General features: G+C 38.8%; 1 protein-coding gene across 1 annotated transcript in view; it reads right to left on the minus strand.

Annotated features, from left to right (window-relative positions):
• Positions 1-25,383, minus strand: part of COG3 (component of oligomeric golgi complex 3) — a 29,824-nt gene extending 4,441 nt beyond the window's left edge. The window contains exons 1-19 of the mRNA XM_027720364.2: positions 25,160-25,383; positions 22,888-23,034; positions 22,283-22,344; positions 20,407-20,572; positions 19,526-19,600; positions 19,312-19,404; positions 18,913-19,038; positions 16,591-16,671; positions 16,336-16,379; positions 15,971-16,097; positions 15,380-15,471; positions 12,740-12,879; positions 11,347-11,507; positions 8,969-9,074; positions 7,054-7,178; positions 5,344-5,433; positions 3,381-3,501; positions 995-1,083; positions 761-895 (exon numbers count right to left, since the gene is read on the minus strand). Of these exons, the coding sequence (XP_027576165.2) occupies positions 761-895; positions 995-1,083; positions 3,381-3,501; positions 5,344-5,433; positions 7,054-7,178; positions 8,969-9,074; positions 11,347-11,507; positions 12,740-12,879; positions 15,380-15,471; positions 15,971-16,097; positions 16,336-16,379; positions 16,591-16,671; positions 18,913-19,038; positions 19,312-19,404; positions 19,526-19,600; positions 20,407-20,572; positions 22,283-22,344; positions 22,888-23,034; positions 25,160-25,327 (2,148 nt within the window). The 5' untranslated portion in view covers positions 25,328-25,383. The remainder of the gene's footprint in view (positions 1-760; positions 896-994; positions 1,084-3,380; positions 3,502-5,343; positions 5,434-7,053; positions 7,179-8,968; positions 9,075-11,346; positions 11,508-12,739; positions 12,880-15,379; positions 15,472-15,970; positions 16,098-16,335; positions 16,380-16,590; positions 16,672-18,912; positions 19,039-19,311; positions 19,405-19,525; positions 19,601-20,406; positions 20,573-22,282; positions 22,345-22,887; positions 23,035-25,159) is intronic.
• Positions 25,384-26,668: the final 1,285 nt, after the last annotated feature.

Below are 26,668 nucleotides of genomic sequence, written 5' to 3' on the forward strand. Positions count from 1 at the left end.
GTAATCTTCTAAATTCTCAAAAATCAGCAGCTGAGATATCTGCTGTCCATGCAATGCTGTAGCCCCAGTTTCTGAGAGGTCATGTCACTTATTCTCAGCACATCAGGATCCACATCACTCTTCATTTTTCAGAATAGATTCTCCTGCGTGGTTGTTCTCAAGATACCTAGAAATCCTGAGCTCTAGAGCAGGTTCTAGAAAGAGATGTATTGTAAAAAGGTATCTTTTTTTGTTTCTATTCCCTAAGATGCTTCATCTTTCTGACCAACTTTTATCAGGAATTTCTGCCCCAAGAAGAACTTGTAAAGAAAGTCCTGCTCATCAAACACCTCATTAGTGTAAAATACACTGAAACCAGAAAATTTTAACACACTTCACAGCCATACTCTAAGACCTCCCTCAAGAACACACATGACCCAATATTGTTTTTGAAGGCTTACAAATGCAGTCAAGGTAGGAATTTTCCAAGAAACAGAAAAGCTCCGGTCAACCTTCACAAACCTGTTTCAACTCAATGGAACATTAAAGCTTCTTGATCTAAGAGCACAAGGGTTGCTTTTAAAAACAAACTATGTACATGTACCTTTAATGCCTTAACCTCAAAAAATGCCTGGAAAATTGTTTTTGGAATTTAAAGGAAAACACATCATCTTCAGCTAATCAGACAGAACTAGCAATTCTCCTATACCCAATTTAAATACTAATTCCCTTGTGCTACCAGTACTTCAGTTAGGTTAACAAACATACAACACATTTGTACCTTTGTCATGAACTCCTCCAGCTGTTCTATAAATTGTTTGGTTTGCTGCTGAATAAACTGCTCACAAGCTGATTTCAGATGACGATCTACATCTTTCTTAGAGTCGATATAATGTTCTCTGATTTCTGGAGTACCCTTGAACAGAGGACAACAATTCTCTTCTTTTTATTTGCCAGAGATCACCAAACACTTAAATGACACAATTTTTCCTAATGAAATAAGACTCCGTATTACCTCCAGTAAGAACTGTATCAAGGCGTTGTTGCTGTTTAGTCTAAAAAATCTTGAAACTGCCTTGGGATTCAGGATTTTAAATGCTGCATCTGTGAATCAGAAAGTCACTCATACCATAAGTCAATGCGATTCATCTCCAGGACTTACAAACTCTAATCATCCAGTCTGAATGATTACAATGGTGACATTAATGATTCCAGTATTGCTAGGAGTGGATGCACAAGTGCACATGCACAGAAGCACACAAAGCTTAATCTTCTATTTTTTAACTGTACCTATGGTAAACCCGAATCCAATAGTTGCACAGTCTAAACAGATAAATACATTACAAGAAACTAACAAGTTACTGATATTAACTGCACTGCTATGAGCATGTAAAGTATGCTAGCTCTCCTTGTTACTGTATCTACAAGTGAAAGACTTTTACATAAGTTATGTAGTTAAGCATTTACAAACAATATGCAGAATTTTGCACGTTGCCTGGGAAAACCAAGTACGGTTGCATGAAATAACTTAGAACTGGTGCTTTCTTCCTCTGTGCTTAATTGCTTTAGTTAGAATTAAATAACAAAACACCAAGGTTGATAGACTCTCATATTTATGTTCTCTACAGAAGTCCCCAGAAGAAAAAGCAACAACGTCTGTTAATGCAAGATACTGAAATTTCTCCTATAGTGCTAACAGGATGTTGTCAACCTGAAATCTCGTCAAATTGGGAAAAAAGAAAATTATCAGTAGTTTCAGTATAGCTTACTGCCCTACTGTCATTCATTTATCATCCTACACATCCGTCTGCTTTTTTATTTTTTCAAAAGCAATTCTGTGCCCTTCTTGCTGTATAAAACAATGTGAGGGAAACAAGACATAAGAGCTAAAGAAGTGCTGTACAGGGCATTATATCAAGAGGGAATACCAAATACACAGGCATGTAGGTTTAGCACCGAACTAAGAATCTGCACTCCTTGCAGTTAAGGGAAACCACAGAGAAAAATTATTTTTGTTCTCTGAATTATTCCCCAGAAACTTCACCAATTCCAAAGACAGCCCAAGCTCTTGATTAGAAGTCTATAAGCCAGTCAGTGAGAAAGTCCCTTCTCCCACTGCATATTTCAGTTACATGAACCTTACATTTATACTACTTCAAAAAAAATTGGGTGAAAGCATGACTTTTACATTAAGCAGTATTCTTTTTTCTATAAATCCCAAATTAAATCTTAAATCTATGTGCAGAAAGTTTGGCTAGAACACAGTAAACCTGTTAGCCCATTAGCTAATTCGTTATTTTTCTTCTACAACTCATCCCAAATATAAAAGCCCTATTGTTCCATGCTACACCACATTAAGAATTAAGCACAATGTACAACTTTTCAACACCACTGCCATCACCCAATATAAAGAAAGTGTTTTCCATTACTTACCACTACCATCTGCAAAGCACTGGCTGGTACAAAAATTTATTCCATTAAATGAAAATGGAGAACAAACTTGTGTGTCAGCCAGGACAAAACACCAAAAGGATATATTTGCCCTTTAACCTCTAGTCAACTAGAAACTACTCAACAGGTAGGAGGTTTCATTGATGTTCAAGTGCAACAAGTGAAATAGTTAGTGTAAGAATTGCTTGCTTCAGAGTTAAGAGCGCAGCTTATTAGATAGCAGGAGAGAGAAGTTATTTTTTCAGCTCTCTCTTCTGGAATGGAAGGAGAGAAATTTGACACGCTTCCAGTAATTTTTCCCATTATCTTTATAAAATTGGAAAGTGCACAACAGTTCACTTTTGTATTGAGAGCTTTTTTCCTGTATTTTACACAAGAACCATAGTACAATTTCAAAACCATGATCATGGCCACTATTTCTATTTTCACTTCCTAAAACAAACACACTTGCTACATAATACCATTCAACAATACTGTTTACTGAACTTGTAAAAGAAGAAAACCTTTTCAAAACAAAAACCTCACAGAAATGTCTAGGAAATCTTGATTTGTTCTAGGAAAGTTGACTACGTATTGTTAAATTCACCTGCTAAACAGCAGTAGCAAAAGGTATTCCTTTAAAGGGTCAGAAAAGGGAAAAGACATCTCTGTGCAATAGAAACACAGGTTACTTAGCTGTTCTTAAAAAGGACTGGATAAATAAGTTAGGCCAGCAGCAAAAAGAAGACAAACACATTTCATACAAAAATAAAGAATTTGTTAGATACATCTTGAATTGCCCTGAGTAAGAGAATGGTTGTGGGTTTTTTCAGAGAAGCTAAGAACAAAGCAAGAGATTAGAAAAAGCATACAGGTCATTGCAAGTGAACATAAAATAAACCCAGAACTTTTGCTGGCACATTAAGGGAGGACAATCCCACTCCATTCTGTAGCCAGCAACTGTTCAGTACCTCTAGTTTTCTTAAGGTCCAGGGAAATTTCCTTAATGGTGAAATCAGTGTGGAAAGGAGCAATTTGTTCACGAAGAATCAAAAGGTGTTTTATTAAGAAAAGTTGTCCATCAACCTGGGTCTACAGCAGAAGAGAAAGAACATGCATTACATGTAAAAAAATCCCCAAACAATTAGATGAAGAGCAAAGTTTCAACATTTCTGCTTTTATTAGTTAACAAGCTTTTTCCATTAGTCTGTAGTGCCATTAACTACGCTCTGGGATCAACAAATCCCACTTCTGTACTATTCCTAATACACTGCACTACAGAAACAGACTTTATTCACATCTCTTAGAAGAATTAGATTATATAGCCATATTACTAAATGTCCCCGTTAAGTACAGGTATCCACTATTTGAAAGATACAAACCTATTCTTCTTAAGAGACAGGAATTATTTAATGTAATTCATGTGATTTATAGTTGAAAAACATGAGGTTCTAAATTTGTTTCAATCATTATGATGACTAAAAAAAGACAAACAGTTAATGTTCCTGTAATAACCCTGATTAACTGTGCTATTCTGCAAAGGTCTTACAAGGCATTTTTCTCATGTCATTAAACACAAAACTTAGTTAATTTCTAAGCAGTACAGCAAAGATAGAAAGAATAAAACAAGGCCAAGTTCACACCACCCAGAGGATGTTTTGCACTGCTTGTTATTTTAGCTAAGTGGTTTATAATGCATGCTGGTTTTAATCTTTGAAGTCCATGGCTCATTGAGGTAAAAGGAGGAGGACTCAAGAAATCAAATTTGCTTTTGCAAGCTGGAAGAGAAATTTCCTTGATATAATGTTAAATAAAACAGTAAAGAAGAAATCAGATTTAAATATGCAGTTTTAACAAATAAAAATTTCACTAAAAGTAAGTGGTGGAAGGGCTTCTTGAATTGTTTGATTTTGGTCTTTTGTTTTTTTTAATTCTTACATCCACGATTTCACCAGGTAATGTTAAATTAACACGCATCAAGAACAAAGTGGTACAGATCCTAGTTCTGGGCCAACCTATTTAAGGTTCACGGCAGGATAAGTTTCATTCTCCATAATACTTTTAAGTTAATGCTGAACACAGTGCTGGAATGGATATTTAACTGCAGAATTCTGAATCAATTACATAGGCAATAGTTATCTGCTCAAATGAAAGGAAATGCAGTTTGAATTTCTTTTTAAAGATACTATGTTTAACAGGTATTTTTCAAAGGACACTCAAATACTTCAAAACAGCTTTTCACAACTAAAACTTTTCATTACTAAGTATTTACTGCTTATAAAAATCCAACAATTTTAGCCTACTAAGACTTCTTTTTTTTTTTTTAAATTCACTTCCTGGCTGTTAAGAATTATCAAATTACTACAGTATTTGTATTAAAGGAATTGTGACAGGAAAAACTAAAGTTTACTCCAACTACTTAAACCAACACTTTAAGTTAAAATGACTTGATGAATCTGCATTGAATTCTGAGTAACATAACAGATCAGACCTTGTGATAATACAGCTCTGAGCAAAGAATACTTAGAAAATCTTCCCAGTGAATATAACAGAAAGATTTTTGAAAATCCAAACAAACAATGGAGGCAGAGAACAAGAGTAACAGACAGTGAAAATAAATATAGGGAGCAGAGTCCTCTAGCAGAAATTTTTCTTTAGACATCACTTCATTGTATTCCCATGAGTTAGAGCGGCCTGTAAACATGATTGCTATGACCTGTATTTCCCATTTTCAGATAGGCTTGCATGTGAATCATTATCTTTGCTTGGCAATACATTAACCATAACTAAGAACTGGCAAATCCCTCAGGTCTCTGGGGGCAGAGCAACATGTTTTGACTAAGATTTCAACAGAATTCTGAAAAACTGCTTTATGACTTTAGATATACACAGAGTGGAGGGGAAGGGTTTGGAAAACATACCACAGATTCTGACCTTGTTTTTGCTGATGGAATCAGCAGCTCCCAGCAGCGACTGGATGCAGGCAGATAAGGCCTCTTGTGATAATCCCTGAAACACTGCCCTCTGCGGGGAAGAGGAAATCAAACCAAGAAAAAAGGTGTTAGCAAAGCTTAGGCAGAATTTAAAGAGTTGTAGTTTGTGAACGATGTGCTTACCAGCATATAAACCTCCAGATCAACAAGCTACAAACATGTCGTCTGTGTGCAGTAAGACAGGATGGCGTGACACAAAAGGCTGCTACAAGCACTCGGGCTGGATACAGGTGCACTCTCGAGCATGCCCTGCTTACCCTCTAGCTCTGAATTGGCACCCGGGGAGTGACATGGTGAGTGACACCTCACGCACTGAGAGCTACCAGCACGAATGATGATTGCTGGGTAACCTGACCGGACACTTTGTGTGCCAGGGTAACTCCCTGTGTTGTGCGTGCAAGTTGTACCTGCAATAGACTCAAGATCATTCGCATGAGTTTAACCTCAAGCAAACTCAAATTACCTCACATTTGCGACAGGTTAGTAAACAAACATGACAGCTGCGATGGCCCAGGTGACACGGAGTAACTCACTAAGCTGCAGCATCTACATCCTATGGCTGAACCAGCTGTAGGAACACAGCTCACCTCCACTAGCACTGCAGTGCAGTACATGACAGCCCTGACTGCCCCCAGGCTTGCCAGTGCCACTCATTCATGACTTCTCCTATCTACATGGTGCAGGCAAGGGGTACCAGTTCTGCTAAAGTACCTCATGGGAAAAATAAATGATTCTCTGTGCAGACACACTACAAATGAGCCTTGCAAACAACATAAAACCGACCTCATCTCCAAAGGTCTAGCTGACAACAAAGGCAAATACTCATCTATCTTTAATGAGATTGATATTTTAAGCAATAAAGCACTCAGATTTTTCCAGCTTCTTTTTAAGCAATAGCATCTTGGTAGCAGTCTCAAATAACACCCATCAAAGGTATTTTGAAATGCACTCTGTATGTATCTAATAAAGATACAAGACATACGGAAAATTATCCTCAGAGACTTATCAGCCTTTTATGCTATTAGGTGAGAGACAATAAAACAGATTCTGATGGGCAAGTCTCAAAATATGTGTTAAGTAAACACTGCTTTTGTTTCTGTTAGAGATGAAGATTTCTACTGTCTTAAACTATGGAAATGTCTCCTACGTTTTGGAACTTGAAAGATGTGCCACAAAAAAATTTCAGAACATTTCCAAAATATAGAAGTAGTAGAGTCACCATTTTTAAGAGCAGAAACATCACCTTGTCTGATGTCCTGCAAAGCACAAAGAAATACATTCACCCAGTAATTTCAGCAATAAAATCATTCTCTATAATTGACCCAGAACTTTCTTTCTTGTCCTACTCACTCCTCAACTTTGGTGCGACCAGTATCTTGAACATCACACAATGAATTATTTCTATAATAGTAAAAGCAATAGATGTACAAATCAGTGCCATTCTTCTAATTCTACAAGTACAAAATTGTGTTGAAAATTATGACCTACATTTTTCAGTTCTCCTGTTTTACATAAAGATAGCAGTAAAAAGACTAAGAGATAAGAGGCCTGTAATTGTCCATTCCTAATTTATATTAAAATATTTAGACATGGTGCTATACACACATCATAACTTCACTTAAAAAAAATAGATAAAGAAAGTTTTGCATACGTCTATACATCTATACAGTTTGGAGAGACACACTAGAGTCCTTCTGACAGTAGGATACCACATTCCATGCAGATCTGCTGGTGAAATCGTGGTCTGGTGCCTGGGATTAAGGGATTCAGCTGAACCTGTTTAAAAGCAAAATACACACATGAAAAACTTGCTCATCTGTCCTTTCAAACAAAGCAGACTGTAACATCCACTGCACTTATACCGACTATAAGTAGTAATATACTGACTATAATAAGCAGTAATAAGACATTTTATTTTACCCAACCAGGTAATTTTTTTTCCTTCTGAGCAGGTCAGTACTAGATTTCTGATGTGAATAGAGCACATGGCTGTAAAAGACATGAATTTGTTTTCAGGGGTGGACCAGCTCAACACTTTTGAAAGAGTTACTTTTACAGGCCATGTCTCCAATGACAGGCACTTCCCACTCAGCTGAACAGCTGAAATGATCAAACAATTACTGAAAAAATGGGTAGAGATCAGAGAATTACAGGAAATGTTCAGGGGAAAAAAAATTCCATTAATTTTACTTCCTGTTTTCTGTTCTGCTGGGGATAATCCTACATTGATTAAACAGTTGCAGAAAATACAGGGTCTAAACATCATGTTAATAACTGCAAAAATAATGGCAAAACCCCAATTTTATCATGAGGTTGTTGCAAACATAAAAAAGTGTTCCTCCTGAATAACTTTTGTAATAATTCTGTATGCTCAAAATGGATTTTCACAACACCTGACAGACAGAAGTCTGTATTATTTTCATTTTCTCCATAAATCAAGCTGGGAAACAGCTAAGTCAATAGCATCAGAACTCGGATTTCAATTAGCAACCATTAGAAAAAAGTAAAATGTTTAAAGTTTTACCTGATGATGGAAAAAGCACTTGTGAAGTGTTTATGTGATCAGTGTGAAAATTGTCTGAAATAATTCAGCAATATCTTTCTAGCTTTTGCAACTATAAATTTATTGTCACATTAATTGGAAAGCATGTAAGATCTTAGTTGCCAGTTTGAGCTTCCTAGGCTATTTATTAGTCACTTCAACTACTCCTGCAGGCACTGAAATGGGAAGGAGGCACCTTTGAAGGGCAAATAATCCCAATTATCTTAGACACATATCTTCAAGTTACACCTTATAGGTTCCTTCCATTTCCTGAATGCACGAGATTAACAGGACTTGCAAATTCCATACACCTGGCTTGAAATAAGATGAACTCCTTTCTCAATAGGTTTTGTGGAGTTCAGCCAGAAACAGCCAGAAAGACCTTTGCAGGCCTTCTAAGCCAAAAGCAAGAAAATACCACAGAACCAAAAACAATTTGAGAAACAACTGATAAAGAGATGACAAAGATGCTGCTGGAAAAAATGATGTACCATTCTGAACAATGGTTTTAAAAAAAGGAGAAATTCTTAATGGATCTTAGACAATAATTTAAAAATCTGTAACACTCAAATGACTGGCATCAAAACCACCATACTTCATGGAATTTGATTCCAGTGAACTGTAATTTACAGACACATGGGTCACAGAGCACAGCTAAAGCTAAAAGTCAGAAGCATCCTGAAGTACACATCTTGATGGCGGGGCTACTTTGCAATGGAGAATAGAAAAGCTCAGTTTCCTACAAAGTATAATAGATGCTGTTGGCTGCAAAAGTAGCTGCTTCACATAATGGACTGCACTGAAAGCACAAAGAAATGCCACCAAGAGAACAAATTAAGCTGTTTCTCATAAAAAATACAAAGCTAACAACTTTGAGACAAGTTTACCTCTCAAAATCTCTTACGAATTTCTCTAGGAAAATAACCCTTTAAGATACATGCAGGTTTCTCACAAATGGTTCAGGTTAATGCTCACTCCCACGAGCTTTATGCATTAATCTGACAATATAAGATGTACTTCATACCAGATTTAACTAAACTGCACGTCTTGGGATCTTCTAGCTGAACATCTGAAAATGAAGCTTCAGATGGAAGCTTCTTCTGTTCCTCTTTTAAACTCTGTGCAATTTGCTGCAAAGAAAGATACACAATAACATTATATCTTTTCTCCTTTATTCAAGCAGCCTTACACTACTTTGGTTACAACAGAGAAAAGCATACTAAATTGCAAAAGGAGTCAGCTACACTCAGCTCCCAGTGTTTCAAAGACATTTAGAAGAAACAGACAGATGTTTCCAAAACAGTGGCAGAAACACTGAAATGTCAATTAAGATTCACAAATATTACACAGATCTGTGTAAAGTACTGTTCCTTCCATTTTTCCTTTTTTTTACTGATCTCTAAATAATAATAACCTATGAAGCTACCTAGAAAGAGAAGCTCAAATTGGGGAATTCAATTCAACACTCACTTGGATTTTATACGGATAATTTTTGTGATGGCTTTATTCCCATAAACAATATGTGCAGATGGCCTGAAAGTACTCTCTAGCTTATTCCCTGCAGGAGTTCAGCCAAAAGTTCTCCTCTAACATTACTCAACATTTCCACACTTCAATATTTTTCACTACTTGGTCTGCTTCAAAGCAACAAGAGGCAGCAAGAATGGGCAAAGAACTGCATTAATATTTGAGTAGAACAGCACAAGAAATATTTCTGCCTTGTGCTTTTAACATTTTAATAATTAATTTACTAAGACAGAAGGTCTCTCCGAATAGCAAGGTTTTGAGGTTTAAAAGCAATCAAGTAGCAAAATGAATCTCAAACCAGGCAAAAACTGGAGTCTTATGAGGACATATGAAGAGCAGCATAATTTCTCAGTTTGGAATGAACTTTCTAACTGAAGGGCCATAGGACTCGTGCTAGAAAATAAGGCCCCCATATGGACCAAGCAGCTGCATTACTTGCCTAGAGAAATTATAGTTAACATGAAGAAGGTCTCGATAATTTTTTAATCCAATTCTATACACACAATTTTAGCAACACAATAAATAAATAATAAAAGACCCCAAACCAACCAAACAAACCTGTACTCCTAACAGTTATACTGGTAAATCTTCTGATCACTAGTTGTTCTGAATGGAGGGATCCCATTTAGTGACATTTTGTGTGGTGGACAAAATGTCTTAGTTACTATTTTTGCTCTGTCTTCAAATGCTTATTAGTCCTTAAACTTTCAGTACAAAAGAGCATGTATTCAACAAACTCACTAGCTTTAGGGTTTGTAAATGCTTTCCTAAAATGCCATGCATGTCCCTTGTAATCACCAAAGCATAAACTGTACCATAATAACAGCTTTAGACAGGTATAAAGACAATGTCATATCAATGTTAAGTTCACTGCCAAGAAGTTCTCTCAAGAACTGAGCACAGTAAGTACAACATTCATTTCTTTCAGCACACAGCAAAACATATATATATATATATAGCTGTAAAGCTTCTGTGTTTAGATAAGTAATGCTCTGATTCTGAAGTCAAACAATAGCTTCTCTACCAACTGGTCAGCTAGAAATAAATCCTACAATTTTGTAAGTACCACCACCTATTCTGGTAGCTAGATGGAAAACAGAATAGAGCAATAAAATCTAGATCTTGCCAGTCCACGTTGGAATTGCCGTTCTCAGTCAACTCAATCCTTTGACAGCTTGGGCCTCTCGTTATAAAGTGAAGGGTAACTGTTACCTGAGGGGGGAATCTTTACTATGCTTTACTGCTTCCATACAATGCTGTCCTTCAGTTGCATATCAAATGCATTTGCTCTAGTCAAAAACCAATTTCAACTTTCTCACTGGCCACTTTTTTATTTCTGTGAGTTAGTTAATTTTGAAATCTTTCATCAATATAGTATTAACTTTTTTAAGTAAGAATAATTAGTTTGATCCATTTCAACAGAAACATTGACTCAAAGCTCTTGGAATGACTACAAAAATGGTTAATACTGATAAGAACCTGAAAAAGGCTACTGGAAATTGTTGCTGACATCTTAAATTATCTGAAGTTGCGAGCAAGTCTCCCCTTACACTGCCTGAACAAGCGTGCACACACGCCTACCAAACACTAGCAGACCAGTACTTCTGAAAACAAACTTTCAGCTGTGACTGTCTAAAGCTACTCTTCAACTCCAGCTAAACTAAAAAATACATTGGTAATACCTACTAGTTATTAATGTAAATAAAAAATTTAGGGTCATAATTTAATCAGCAGGTGCCAATTTGATAATGCCAGTAATACTAAATACACCTAGGAACTGGAAAACCCTGGCTGCAAAGCACTGTACTGCAGAACTGTGTACACTGCACATAAAAAGAAAACCAATCAAGGACAACAAAAAAGCTGATGCTTTACCTCCATCATTTCCAACTTGTCAGGATAAGCGAGATCGCCCGGAGCAGGCTTGTAGCCTATGATATCAGTCTGAATGTAAATATGTGTCCTATAGACAAGACGTTCTTGTACATCTTCTAACATCTGCTTGACACCAGCTGCAAATGCACCCAGTTGTTCAGCTGACAAAGGTAAAGAAAGGCACAAATTCATTAATTACAAAACCAGCTAATAGAAACAAAACTTTGAAGTATCACATATAGAACTGTCAAAAACCTGCTTGCTGCAGATGAAGTCAGACTATTTTTGGAACAGCAGCCTCCAGACAAATTTGTGACAAACAAGGAACTACTGAACTCCATGATGCAGTTCCTTTAGCTCCCCAAATTTTCATTAGACTGTGAAAATTCAACCTCAAGCTGATTACATCAGAGGCCTTGTCAGAATTGATCTTTCTAATTATTTGAGACGTGGGTATATTAACTGGCATTTCAGTGAGAAAAACAAAGCAAGGTGGCTTTGGTTCTATCACAGCCAATGCCTGTGGTGTGACTGTTGGGAGTTGATAACTCTTCTACCTATCAGAACAGATAATTCAAAGCAGCTCATATACAACTTAAGAATTACTGTAGAAGCCCAAATTTAAGCAGTATGAAGACAGTTCTTAAGATTAGCCAAAAGATTATGCCAGCAAGTTTTTCCTCAGCAAGTTCCCAACAGTGTTACAATTATACTTTCAGGAAAGTAAGCAGTTCTTCATGATTATTGGCACAGCTTCAGTAACACTGTGTGATATATCAGTATGATTTCTGTTTATTGCCAGGTGCAAATTTAAGACTGTGAAAGGATTCCATTATGCACTGGTCATATTAATACCAGGAGAGGTCACTCCTATGAGACTTTAAGCTCTGAACATGTACACAGCTCCAAAATCTACACCAGCTACTTAACTCCTCTTCTGAAGTTACAATTTCTAGTCTGGGAAACATGACATCAAGGAAAATTTAAAAACAAATCAGTTTGCATTCCTTTGTTTTATCATCATTATGCAGAAAGCTCTACGTGGATGATGCATTAGCAGGGCCAAGCGAAGCAATTCATTAATTTGAAAAGTTAATTTAAATCAATTCTGCATATGCACTGGGTGGATGCTTCCTTGCATTTGTACAATCTAGAGCAAACAGGACTAACATCAGTATAATAATTTAAATTATGCTATACAGACTCCCTAAATACAGACCTTTATTATAAATGAAAAAACATAATTCTTTTCACATAAACATGTCAAAGATGAGGTAATGTTAAAATACACTAGAAAGAAAAAAAACATCTAGGTATTTTTTTGCCAATGCACTTAAGTAATTTTATCAGTTAAGAAGACACTTAAAACAATCAGCTTCCATCTGTGAGTTACCATTGTTCTGTACATGATCTTCAAGCATCTCATTTTTGAGAATCCCGCAGAGTTCAGAAAGCGTCTCTAAGTGAATGACATGGATGATCATTGGCCTCAGGACATCATACAATGAAAGACACAACTTTTCCAAGAGTTCACTATGAAGTAAAAACAAAACAATACAAAATACTTTCAGGATCTCACAATACCAAAACAAAATTTTATCACAAGCACGGGCTATTTTGTGGTAAAAATTTTTGAAAGGAGGGTGAGAAAACAAAGCAACACAGTGCCATAGAAGATTTTAAAATGGACTGTTTAAAACATGAACCCATTATTTTCTACAAAGTCTTTTAAAATACGTAGGATAACAACTGCTTAAAAATGGTGGTACATATTTTAATTAATTTTAAAATAAAATTAAAAAAAACCAAACAGACAAACAAAAACCCATAAACACCAATCAACAACTCAACCTGTCACAAAGGGAAGATACTGCAAACTGGTTTACTTGGCATCTGTGTGAAGAAATGCTCCTGCTGAGCTCAGAATCCTAATCCCAATTTCCCCTTGAGAAAAGGTTCATCAGATTCCAAGCACTCAATAGTTTATTAGAACCAGGAGGACATGAAAATGGACGCAGGAGGAGAGTTTGGTAATGTTTTCTTGGTAATGTAACAACTACCAACACTGCAGTACACACACTTTCAATCTAACTGAAGTTATGATATCAATGCAATATGAAACATTAGAAATCCCACTTTAATTTATTTTTTCTTTCATGTCCAAATTGATGCATATCTTAGTTAAAAAACGAGTAGCACCCACTCTAGACATTTTTGCTATTCTCAACGCTCCCTTCACTAATCACAGATTAAGCAATAATGCAATTGCCAGTAGCTGAAAATTCAAGTAAATCCCCAGTTAGATTTGCAAATATAAACACCAAGAGCATTTAAATGTGTGATAAAGATGTTGACTTTATTGAACTTTTTTTTTTTAATTCACAAAGAATGTCTGTCAATAGGACAAGGACACTTCTGGTCCTCTCAGAGAGGGAACAAAAACGCTCACAAAAGAATACTCACAGAAGAAACATTTTGAATGTCTCTTCCTTTGCATCTCATAGCATTACAAGCAACTTGGTAAAACAGTAACTCTCCATGGGAGAAAGTTTCACCAGCCTTATTATTAAATACAACACTCAATCTCAGATCTCTAGACTTGGCTAGATTTTTGGTAAACTCTTATCTGTATATAGACACCTGGCTGTTATGTCTTCAGAGCACTTCAAAACTTTTGAAAAAACCAAGGAGGCTATTTGTTATGCTAAGAGAAACCTAATTAAGTAGTTACTATTTGAAATGTTTTTCTTAAAGTACTTTAGATGTAGGCAAAAAAGGGAAAAAAAGTTCTTAGGAAATGAGGTAACTACTTTCCACCAAGATTCAAAAATAATCAGAAGTCTGTTCTCGTACAGCACTAGTGATGAAATTTCTGTCTGAACATTTTACACTAATTTCAATTAGGGATATTTACTCCAGGATTTGGACTGAGAGAGCTAAACTCCTAAGCCAATTTAGTTAGGGTCAACTCAAATTCTGATCATGTCCCACATGAGACCAATTTCTCAGGAAAGACTGGTATTACTCTAGCATTGTGGCTTATCTCTAGTGAGGCTTTATGTGGATGGGTTTTCCTTTACCTTTAGAGGATGGGTAGGGTAATGGGAAATATTTTTTCCAAGTTACACACTTATTCAACGCAAACTGCGCTCAATTTAAGACATTCTAACACTCAAAACCAGTGTCTCAGTTATATTAATAGAAATACATTATTTATTAAATTCACAGTAAGGGAACATGACCAACACAGATTTCAAAATTAAGTATCATTATTAAAAAATACCAGCAAATTGCAGAAGGGGTGTAATCTATTCAATTGCTCTAATATTGCAGGTGTGTTGTAAAAAAAACTTACAATACTTTTATAATGCAATTACTATGTGTAGCAACAACCCATCCCTCTTCTAGATCTAGGCAGAGCAGACACAGATACTGCTCTAGTCAGGCATTCACTACCCGGCCTTCAATTCAGCCCATACACAGGCAACATGCAAATACTCTGACAGTAAGGGCAGCTCACTAACTAAATCCTTGATGAAAAATAGCTGGAGTTCATCAGCTTAAATTTTACATTCAAGCAAATAAAAAGCACTTCTGCAACTGGCTGTGCAAACCTTTGGCACAGAGGATGTAAGCTGAGAGCTGTAGCACTGTTAACTTCCATAGCTATTTTCAAAGTAGCTGAGCGTCTTTGTCTCTTTCAGACCATCTACAGAGCACTTGCACAGATTATTTATGGAGAGTGCAAACTATTAGCTTTGCTTGAAGAAAAAGGAAACAAACTTCTGATGCATAAAGTGAATTAAGTTGGGTTTTTTCCTTGCTGGTTCTTACCAAACCACTTCAACACAGCCCTATCTGCCATATAATATTCTCTGCTATATTCACAGATTTCACAGAATACTCTGAGTTGGAAGGGATCCACAAGGATCATCAAGTCCAACTCTTAAGTGAATGGCCCATACAAGGATCAATCACAGCATTCTAAATAAATACAACATGTAGTAAAACAAAACCAGCATGTACCACCTACTCCAGTTTTGGTGTTGGTTTTGTGAAGAACTCATTGTAAAGCTGATGTTCATCCTGGCATACATGGACCATAAAGGCACAACCACTTCGCACCTGTATTCACAGAAATACCAATAGTTAATTATTAAATTATTTTTCTTACATCAGTATTACAAGAGATATTACACATATTGTAACTATATATCATATATTGTTATTATTATTATTATTATAGCTATGATTAAATTGAAGCTTTGTAAGATTCAAAATTAATGAGATGAACTCTAAAACTATGGACTGAAAAGATGTTACTAGACAAATAAAAGCTCATTGTACAACTTCTGTCCCTTTTTGTTTCTGAAATGTAAGTACCCACATTTTATGCCTTTTTTTTTAATCCTCCCCCCTTTGTGAGGTTTGTAACAGGATGGAGTTTGTACAGAAACAAAACATGTATTGCTTGAAAATATTAGTAAAATTTTAATGATTCAAAACCACAGACAACAGCAACAATTTTGCATGTAAATGACTGAATTAAATAAGTACATTTTACTTGGGGTAGAGGCGATTAAAATATAACAAAAACCACATAACACAAGACTACTTTACCTACCAGAGCACAATGATCTCTGTTGTTCTGACTGGTTAGTTCTGTAACAGTGTTAGCGATACTGGGACCAAGCAAGAGCTCCCTCTGGTCAAGGTAACACTGATGGATTTCATTGAGAACTTGTTGATACCTGTCCAAGAAATTAGAACAGTAGCTGCATCCCGAAGATCATTTTCTGGTACACATAAAATGCATTCTAATACCCTCTTTGAAGTCTACATAATTTTGATTTTTAAAACTTTATTTTAAATGAATATTGTGTTAAACAGTACTTAAAAGTAAATATTTTCAAAACTTAAAATTGTTGAAGACAAATTATGAAGACATACTCTAAAATTGTTGAAGACAAATTATGTAGACATACTCACTCTGGCATTTTTTCAGATCTTTGCTCTACTTGTTCAATTAGAGTCTACTCAAAAAAAAAAAAGGGGAAAAGGTATTATTAGTACATTATTTTTCTGTAATAATTGGAAAACTGCTTGCAGTATTTTTCCATGGACAAATTATACAATCTTTGGATATTCACACTCGCACAATATGCAATCCTAGCATTCACACTAATAAATTCTAACTCCATTTTCATAAGTTCCTTTTCAAAAGTTAGTTACCAGCCTACTTACTCTGACTTTGGGAGCAGCTGCTCTGAATTTTACATAAAATAGCGTGAAGGCATTGTCAGAATTTGGCACAGCTGAAGGATCCTGAAAGAAGAAATGAGTAATTGGTTAGACAGCAAACTACTATATTTGGCTTCTAGTATATAATGGCCAAGATAATTAGGCTCTAAAACAGGGTCTTGGTTCTTTATGCTTATACTGCCAGTGGAACAGCTCTTTGCCACCTCCCACCAAGAATGGCATGCTGGCTTCAGAACTCAAAGTCAGATGGAAAAACAAAACCCAAACCAAAAGTTTCAACCAACAGCCGTTACAGCAAAAGTAACATTTTCAGTAATTACGACATTCTCCATTAGAGACAACAATTGTCTCTGGACCTGCCACAGTAGCACTAATTGCTGGTCCTTAATCTGTAGTACTACAGTGGAACAGAATTTCCCTTTTACCTGCCAGTCCCAGGGCAGAGAAGCTAAATTTCAGCTTGCATTCAAGCTCCAGCCAGAATATCAAGTGTTAAGGTAGCTCCCTGCAGATCCCCAGCTAAGCTGGGCAGAGCTTGAACTTAGACAAATTTTAGCACTAATGAAACAGAGCAGAGACCCAATCTAGCCACTAAAGAAGAAGTGTTCTTCCCCTAATCCCTACTGATGACATAGAGAAAAGCAAATGGCTGCCTTTTGAAACATGGTGGGGACAGGAAAATGCTTCCACCTTTCCCACCTCCTACTGTCATCCCTGCGAGCAACCTGAGCACCCATTTACAAACACAGACCAAAATCCCCAAACACTCACGTGTGAGTAACAACAAAGAACATCCAGATCTCATCAGTCCCTTTCCAGTCCTGACAAGGCGTCTTGTTTTGTTGCAATACGAAATCTCAACTAAAAAACAGTTTCAGTACTGCACTTCTAGCAGAAGCAGACACTAGATGTTTCAGAGAAATATGCAGAACATCCACAAAATCTCTATCTATGTGGGAAGAAAGAGGTGATCTGACTCCTAAAAGAGATATCCTTCCTGACTTAAAACTCCTAAGCGGCAATTCAAATCCAGAAATCCAGTTACGCACTTCTTTCTGTAAACATGCTTCTTATTAGAGATGTTCAATCTCTTTAAATTCAGTTCAGTTACAGCAATCCATTGGCATCAAACCAATGTGATACCTTTTTTTCATAATAAAACCTAGTTTTGTACCAAACATGAAAGACATTCAATGCTAGTTAACAAAGATCTTCACTCCAGGAGTATTCTTTCGCAAGTTTGCAAGAACACTGTCTTAAAATCCCCTTCTTCTAGGTCTGTCAGTTCTCAGTTCTAGCATCTTTCAATTTCACTGGTTATCCCTCAGGACAGCAAGTTTGCCTGTAATAGGACTGAGCACAAGGCACGCAACAATTATTTGAAGAATCGAAGTGGGTAGAAAGAGACACTCCTCTCTTCTTTCTCCTCTGCCAAAATATTGTAGTACACAACTACCAACACTTTAATGAGACCAAAAAACCTCCCAACTCACCTTTATGCCTAAATCTCACTGGAGTGAGTGAGAGAAAATACCTAACTTTTCCCTAGAACATTCTAGTATCACCGTCAACATTTTAAAGCAATACAAAAGACACTGGCAAAACTAGTAGGAACCTGTCTCAGTTGTTCTCTGCAGCTACGCAAACCACTGCAGAAAAAAAAAGAAATATTTAGATAACCAAGAGCACCCAAAAAAATTACTGGAATATAATACTGAAACGGTCATGGCACAAACTCAGAGTTGTGCTTTAACAATTCTCATCCTACAGCACCCAGCTCCTGTATACTTTCTCCAAGTATTCCCTGCAACCTCTCTCTGTCTCCAAAGCAATTCATCTCCAAAACACACCCCCCACAGTTCCCTATTTCTCTTGTGCGCCGTCCCCATTTGGCAACACAGACAGCAACGTGCACTTCAGCTGATTCAGAGCTACAGTGAACAAGCTGGTCCAGGGAAGCAAACTGTCTGGCCAGCTGGCTGCTGCTGCTCTAACACAGCCATTATCCATCCCTGGCCTTCACTAAGGTTACTGCTCACCTACCTCAATTCAGCTACTTCACCTTCAAATTCCCCGATCTTTTTAATTATTACTATTTTGAAATCTTTTGGATCACTAGGTCTTGGTTATTTTTGGCTGAAAATTGGACAACCTACACAAACACTGTAGCACTGGTCTATTTTCACAAAAACCTGTTGACACCTTCCACCCCCCAAAAAAATTTTAAAACGAGAAGAAAACTGTATAGTGTTACAATACACATTTCAGTACAGTTCAAGTTACCACTTCCTGATTCATTCTTACCCTTTTCATTAACTGGCTTGTGAGGTTCTGTAGTGTATTCACAGTGTATGTCTTGATAAGGTGCATAGCTTTAGAAAGGCATTGTTTAAACTTGTTCAAATATACAGGATAGTCTTTAAAATTTGGCTGAAAGAAATAAAACAGTTTTAAATAGAAACAGTAAGAGTCAAAAATTTATCAAAACTCCATATACTCTTATAACTAGCTAGAAATGCTAGATTGTACCAACTAAAAGCAATATTTTATAAAAATTAAATGGGATAATAAGCATATTCAGTAAAAATTTCCTAAGTTTATAAATCATCATATTTGACTTCTTAGGAAAAGGAAAAAAACCACAAAAATAGTATGAACACACAGTTTTGAAGATTTAGCTGAAACTAGTAGAGAATTGCTTACATGTGATGAAATATATGCAATACAATCATCAAGCTTAGCCAGCATGGGAATGAATCCTTCACTGTTCACAGACAGCGTAGGGGAATTCAATTTCTGTGGAAAACAAGACAAAGTGTCACTGTAATAAATTCAAGTACCTTATTGTTAGAGACAAAGTTCAAAAGATCAGTACACTTTCATTTTCTAAGATGATTAACAGTAAAATATTACTTACAGTGTTTATGTTTTCCAGCTCATTAAAGTAAGAAAGTTTCTGCTGAATGTTTTCAGCCAGGTCAACAAGTTCTGACTATTAAAAAACAATAAATAAAAGAATATCAGCATCCTAGCAAGTAGCTTAAATATATATTTTTATATATGTCAAAATATACATATAAAATTAATCAACCTCCCTTTCAGCTCTCAGCACACACCACTGTTAAACAGTCCAAGATAACTTACAGCTAATTAAGTACAACAAAAGATGCAGAATACAGCAGTGCTCTCTTGCTCTCTCTTACCAGAGAAGGACACACTACTCTCAGTAGTGTATTTAAAAAAATATATTCTACAGGTTTGTCAATATTCCACAGGCACTATTGCATATAAAGAGCAATGCTGCCATCAGTATTAAAGAGAATAGTAGAAATCCTGCATTTCAGGATTGGAGTCTTAAAGAAAGTTCTCACTTATCCAGTCTTACTAAAAACACAAGTTCATTATATCACTGTTGGAGCAGTTCACGAGGAGAAAGAAAGTATTTGGGATACAAGCTCGCAACTTTAAAAGATCTTTCTCCTTGTGATAACCATCTCAAAATACTTCTGTAAGTGATATGAATTGTTAATATCAATACAGTTTGCACTTGTCAGGCATCAGTTAAAAAAGCTGCCCTCAGCTAGCTATCTTTTTTGATTAAAGTATATACTGACACATACTGAACATTCTACTGCAGAGCCTGACACCCTAGCTACAGGTGAAGCACACACAAAAAATGAGGTCCAAAGCAAATGGAAGGATTGTAACCACAGCTCACAAGTTTTCTCAGCTTGAGAAAAAGAAAGTTTTGTTTAAGATGTCTTTTAAGTTCTCAGTAATCCTCCCATCAAAGATTACCTGCTCTTTCAAAAGCTGTTCACAGGCCTCATGCAGCGTTCCTGTCTTTGTGGACACAAAAAGATACTGTTTTTGCAGTGACTCCAGGTGCTGAAGGGCACTGTTCACATCATCCAAGATAGCATCACACTGCTCCTGAAAGCCAGACAAGTAATCCCTCATCTGTCTAGAAAAAGAGAATCAATAGATAACAGAAGTAAAATTTCCCTTTCTGTATTTGCAAATCCAGCTGCCTGCAGGGACACTGCCACCACCTTTCCCTCTCTAGGAATAAAAGATCACTTGCATCAAACAAGAGTGCACAATAAGCAGATGTTTCATGAACCGCAGAAATAACAGAGCTAAAGGGTTTGGAATAGCCACTGCAGTAACTTCATTTCCCCGGCACTCCTTACAGCAAGCCTACCTAGAAAGCAGCAGCTTGCACCACAGCAATGTGAATACCGTCTAAGTGGACAGCACAAACACAGTTGTTTGCACAGTAGTGCAAGCTACTGTTAGCAGCCAAATTCTACCTGCCTTACTTCCAACAGGGGTGTTAATTTGGGTCTCTTATTCTACACAATTTTCAGTTTCCATTTAGAAATTACTTTTTCTCTTTTAAAGTAGCTGAAATTATCCAGAGGATTCAAAACTTACTGTGAGGATTGAAAGATGCTTAGATGAAACAGATCTGGTGTCTAATGTCACCAAATTTGTCTAAGGTTCAATGCAGACAACAATTCTAGATGATCACTAAATATCAGGTGAAGCATTCAGCTTAACTAAAGCATCATTTAAAGTGAGTTACTCCTGGATGTCAGCTAAAAATTCTGACCTCTACATTACCGCATACAAAACAGCAAGTAAAACAATTCTCTGTATCCATGTATCCTTTTATTATGTATCCCTCTAGTGTACAACAGGCAAAGAACTTGCTTTCCTCCTGCCCCCCTGGCCTCCTGCGGTTACATGTTGACCATCCTACAAACCACTGTGCATCCATGGCAAACCTACGCACTCACATGCCCTACTAAGAACGTGTCAACTGGCAAAGTGCAAGGCTGCTACTCTTTTTAGGTTCTTCATGATCTAATCATGGGCTTAGTATACGCCTAACCCTCTGCTTTTAAGGAAAGTCATGTGTCCTCAAATGTCAGAGCAAAAGAAGAAGAAACAGTCCAAAGAAAAGCAGAGAAGATCAGGAGAGGAAATAAAGGAGCACCTCTTTTCAGCCAAGGGCAAGTTTGTAAAGTCTCAAAACACAAGCCAGTTTCCAAAAAAGCCATCAGCAGATGTAGCTAAGCCATTCAGTTGTACTTCAGACTCTCAAGGAGTAAATGTCAAAGTCAGTGGGAAGGGGTTCTTCTGAGCCTGATGGGAAAGTCAGTTAGGCAAAAACAGATGAGAATGACAAGCCTCCAAACTGGAGTTGAGCGAAGTGGCAAGGAATGCAGGGAATGCAGATACAGGATCACAGCCATAGTCACTGGTGAGACAAATGGTGAGAACAGAAATGACTACCAGCCACATCTGCTTACACAGTCTCACCCTCAGAGGATGCCATTCCAATGGCAGCAGCAGTTGAAAAAGCACAGGAAAACTCTTAGACTGTGTTTGTCTACAGCTCTGTCTACAAGCCAAAACTAATTTCCATCTGTCTTAATATACTGGGCAGTTCAGAAGGAAATCTGCATCCCCTTTAACTACTCTGCCACAAGGGCAATGGCCTTCAGGATGAGAGTGAGGCACACTGCCTTGGAAAGCTTCAGCTGCTCCAACACGTTCCCCCATTCCCCGCCAGCTGAATCTGAACACGTGCTAACATTAATGGACAAGATGAAGTCCTTCAAGGTTTGAACGGCTTACAGCGAAAGGAACTGAGGAAAACACGTACCTATACTTGGCACCATCATCTTGATCCATCTGAGTTTGCACCTGAGCAAACCAGGAGAAGAACTAGAAGAGATTTCACGGTGTGAACAATATAGATATCACATGCAATCAATTTAAAAAAAAAATCCAATCTATGATCTATGAAATGAAGATGACCTTTTGTTAAAAACAGAATTGTTTCAGAACTCAACTATTAATAAAGGAAACAAATTCCTCACTGTAGGTCCCTTCTAACCGAAACATTCTATTCTATTCTTTCACTAAATTAAAATGGGAAAGACTGAGTTTCATCTGGTTTTATTTGCACAAGAACAAGGATGTCACACTAGAAAGTGGGGAGAGGGCAGGACGTTCTTCTACATTAAGAGCAACACCACCTTACTGAAGGGGTGCCTTACTCTCACATAGGACTCCACTCCAAATGGGAAAAGTATCTGTCACTTAAAAGCTGAGACTTTAGCAATTTTTCCCCCCCATGTTCCCCCTTATGTTCTTGAAAACAGCCCTAAAATTTAGCAAACCCACCAAAAGCTAGGTGAGAGACACAGAAACTAACATAATTCTCTGCAGATTATAGCATCTTGGAGGTTATTCAGCATCACTTACCTGCTGTGCTGTTTCAATTCTTTCATCCTCCATCCCCAGTGCTGCAAATCCTTTCAAAAGGACATCCTCTGTGGATTCTGGTACTGCAGCTGACAGCATAACAGGTAGAGACTGGGAAGTCAGGCTGCACAAATCCTCAATTGGAAGCTGCTCACAAAACCCCAAAAGCTTTAGTTAGAACTCACAGAGAATCAGTATATGCAGCTCAACTACAACACAATCCAAAGCAACAAGATGAGAAAATTACAGGCATTTACTTTTGAAGAAACAAATGCAATGGACATTTATCTATCAATATGATTATCATAAAATCAGTAAGGCTAGAAAAGATCTCTAAGATTATCAAGTCCAATCATTACACCAACAACTACACCACCTATTCATTCAGAAACACCTAACGATTTTAAGTTAAAGTCAGAAAACACTGTACAGCATTTTATGTAAGTACATGTTTGTGTAAGAACAGAAACTGAAGGTACATGTATCTGACATTGATAAGCTACACTTTATTTTCCTGTATAAATGATTCTAACCCAAAGAGATGCACTAGAAAAGTATCTGAGAGCATAAGAACTCAGAACTGACACAGAAGCAAAAAAAACCCACCAAACCTATTGTCCATGGTACCTGTCAACACCATAGCACAGGAATTGTCAGAGTTTTTTGCTCAAGGAAAATTCAAGACTTAACACTGCCAGAATTCATTCAGAAGACAAGGAATAGCTCTGCTGAATGGGAATTATTTTTTAGCCACAATTATTTTGTTTAAATGAGAAAAATATGGGAAAAAAAGTAACTTGAGATAAATTGTATTTAATTATGACCAGAGACTGTTAATTAGTTTATATGAAAGAAATTCAAGAAGACAAATATTGTTATATACACTTATTTAATGTAATAGCCTCTTTAAATAACATGATAAGCTGGATGTTTTCAATTGCTGAGAACATCAGTAATGTAAAAACAGAAAACACTACTTAAAATACAAATTGGTATCCCTCTAAAAAACGACTTGCTTAGCAAAATATTCACTGCCTGGCAATATTTGTCCAACAAAGAAAGAACAATCAGGATTTCAACTATTTGAGAAATGACAGATTGCTATATGTTGTTCAACTTCCTTTCTTCCCTGCTTTCTAAAACAGGTAGGACCCTAGCAGTGGAGCCAGGGTTTCTCTCATGTCTACTACTGAGAAATACACAAGTCCATCAGACCCTGATTTTCCAGAACATCTGAGATGCCACTGTCCCAGTCCAATGTCTTGGCATCACCATTGTCCTGACTGGCAAATACAGTACCTGCCCTGTTGCAAAGCTGGTTTAGATCCTTAAGAACATCCTATGAGAGCAGCATATCCTGCTACAATCATTTTGGATGCCTGCCAATATTTACTTTTTGCATATATCTCCACAAGAAAAGAAACCAGGAAGAATGAAATCAAACAGCTGCATTTCTGGATGGAATTGCTTTACACTCCCTCCTCCTTGCTATTTTGAGCTTTCTGACACTTGCCAAGAGCCAACTTTCTTGATTTTATGGCACCGCATCTTGTGCTACGATCCTGCTCACATTGTAATGATGTATCAAATGTATCAAATACAAAGCCTCTCATGAAAAGTGCAGCTAAGGAATGCAAACATTCTGTTCCACTTCCCTTTGAGACAAAGGAGTATTCACAAATAATCACTTTGTCAGAGTTCAGTATTCTATAACTGAGCGGGAGACCGTGTTCTCTATGGTGTCGACAAATTATTACGCTTTTTACCACTATTCCTGGCTTTACACCCTCGTTGGATCATCTGCAAGTCGTACCAGGAAATAACACTGGCTCCAGCAGCTATGTATTCATGAGGATCAAACTAAGAGGACCAAAAGAACGTAGCTCCACAACTAAAGCTCTCAATTTCAAGAGGACAAACTTCGATGAAGTGAGGGAAGCAGCGAGGGCAGGCTCAGGGATGCTCAGGGGAAAGCTGCCACCGCTGCCTACAAACTCTGCAAGCCAGGGCGGGCAGTAGGCACGAGGCGTCTCGGGAAGGCAGCAGAAAGAGCAAGCCCTCCGAGGGAGGCAGGGAGGAAGCCATTGCAATTGCCGGGACAATCCAGAACGCAAAGCGCTGCTGAGCCCCTGAACCTCGGGGAGCGGCGGCCCTGCAGGCCCAGCCGGTCGGGCCGGGCAGGGCCGTCACCGCCGCCCGCCTGGCGACGTGGCACCGCGGCCGCTCCCGCCCTCCCGCCATCCCCCCGGGCCGGCCGGCGCCGCCGCCTCACCTCGGGCGGCACCGGCAGGTTCTCGGCCGCCGCCTTCAGCTCCAGCACCGAGTCGGTCTGGCGGTCGCTGAGCGGCGCGGTGGGCTGCGGGCGGCGGTCCCACAGGCTGAGGCGGTCCCGCACGTCCCTGCCCGCGGGCGGTGGCTCCGCGGGCGGCGGCTCCAACATGATGATGATGACGCTGCTGCTGCTGCTGCTGCCGCTACCGCTGCCGCTGCTGCCGGCGGCGGGGCCGGGATGGGCCAGGAGCGGGGCGGAACGCCGGGAGCGGGGCGGCGCTTCCGGGGGAGGCTCGGCGCCGACGCGCGGCGTCGCACGGCAGTGGCGTCATTAACGAAGGAAGAAGTGCGTCAGGGAGGGGCGGCCGGCCGGGATGGCGCCCCCTGGCGGCGGGGATGACGGGGGGCGGCTGCGGCATCAACACGCGCCCGGGTCGATCCGCAGGATCATAGGATCACAAAAAATGTTGGAAAAACCCTCTGAGGTCATCGAGTCCAACCTAGGGCCGAACATCACCGTGTCAACCAGACCATGGCACTAAGTGCCACGTCCAGTCTTTCCTTAACCACCTGCGGGGACGGTGACTCCATGACCTCCCTGGGGAGCCCATTCCAATGTCTAATCGCCCTTTCTCTGAGGAAATTCTTCCTAATACCCAACCTGAATCTCCCCTGGCACAGCTTAAGACGCTGTCATCTCATCCTGTCGCCTGGGAGAAGAGACCAGCACCCACCTGGCTACAACCTCCTTTCAGGTAATTGTAAAGAGCCTTGAGGTCTCGCCTGAGCCTCCTCTTCTCCAGGCTGAACAACCCCAGCTCCCTCAGCCTCTCCTCATACGACTCGTGCTCCAGACACTTCACCAGCTCTGTTGTCCTTCTCTGAACACACTGCCGAACTTCAATATCCTTCCTGAACTGAGGGGCCCAGAGCTGGACACAGTACTCCAGCTGTGGCCTCACCAGTGCCGAGTACAGGGGAAGAATCACTTCGCTGGTCCTGTTGGCCACACTGTTCCTGATACAGGCCAGGATGCAACTGGCCTTCTTGGCCACCTGGGCACACTGCTGGCTCATATTCAGCAGCTGTCAACCAGCACCCCCAGGTCCTTTTCTGCTGTGCCACTTTCTAGCCACTCTGTCCCCAGCCCGTAGCACTGCATGGGGTTGTGGTGGCCAAAGTGCAGGACCTGGCCTTTGATCTTGTTGAACCTCCAGGCACAGGCAGCCCTGCAGTGCTCCTGGGCAGGGACCACCATGTCCATGGCTCTACCAGGAATACCCATGGGCAGTCTGGCAGGTGACTCAGTCCCTGCATTTCCTGGAGTCTTCTTTCCCAAGGCAGCAGAGGCAGAGAGCCCACAGGACAACCCTGGAAGTCACAATGCCTCCTTCTAGGCCACCCTGCTCTTCCCCTGCTCAGCCACATGGAAATACTGATATTAACAGCTGGGTCTGGCTGCTGCAGCTGTACCGGTGATGCAGTTTAATCTAACATGGCAACTAAAGGC

This window comes from Pipra filicauda, unplaced genomic scaffold, assembly GCF_003945595.2.
Source record: "Pipra filicauda isolate LSUMZ 115617 unplaced genomic scaffold, ASM394559v2 scaffold28_size6257848_pilon, whole genome shotgun sequence".
Taxonomy (NCBI): Eukaryota; Metazoa; Chordata; class Aves; order Passeriformes; family Pipridae; genus Pipra; species Pipra filicauda.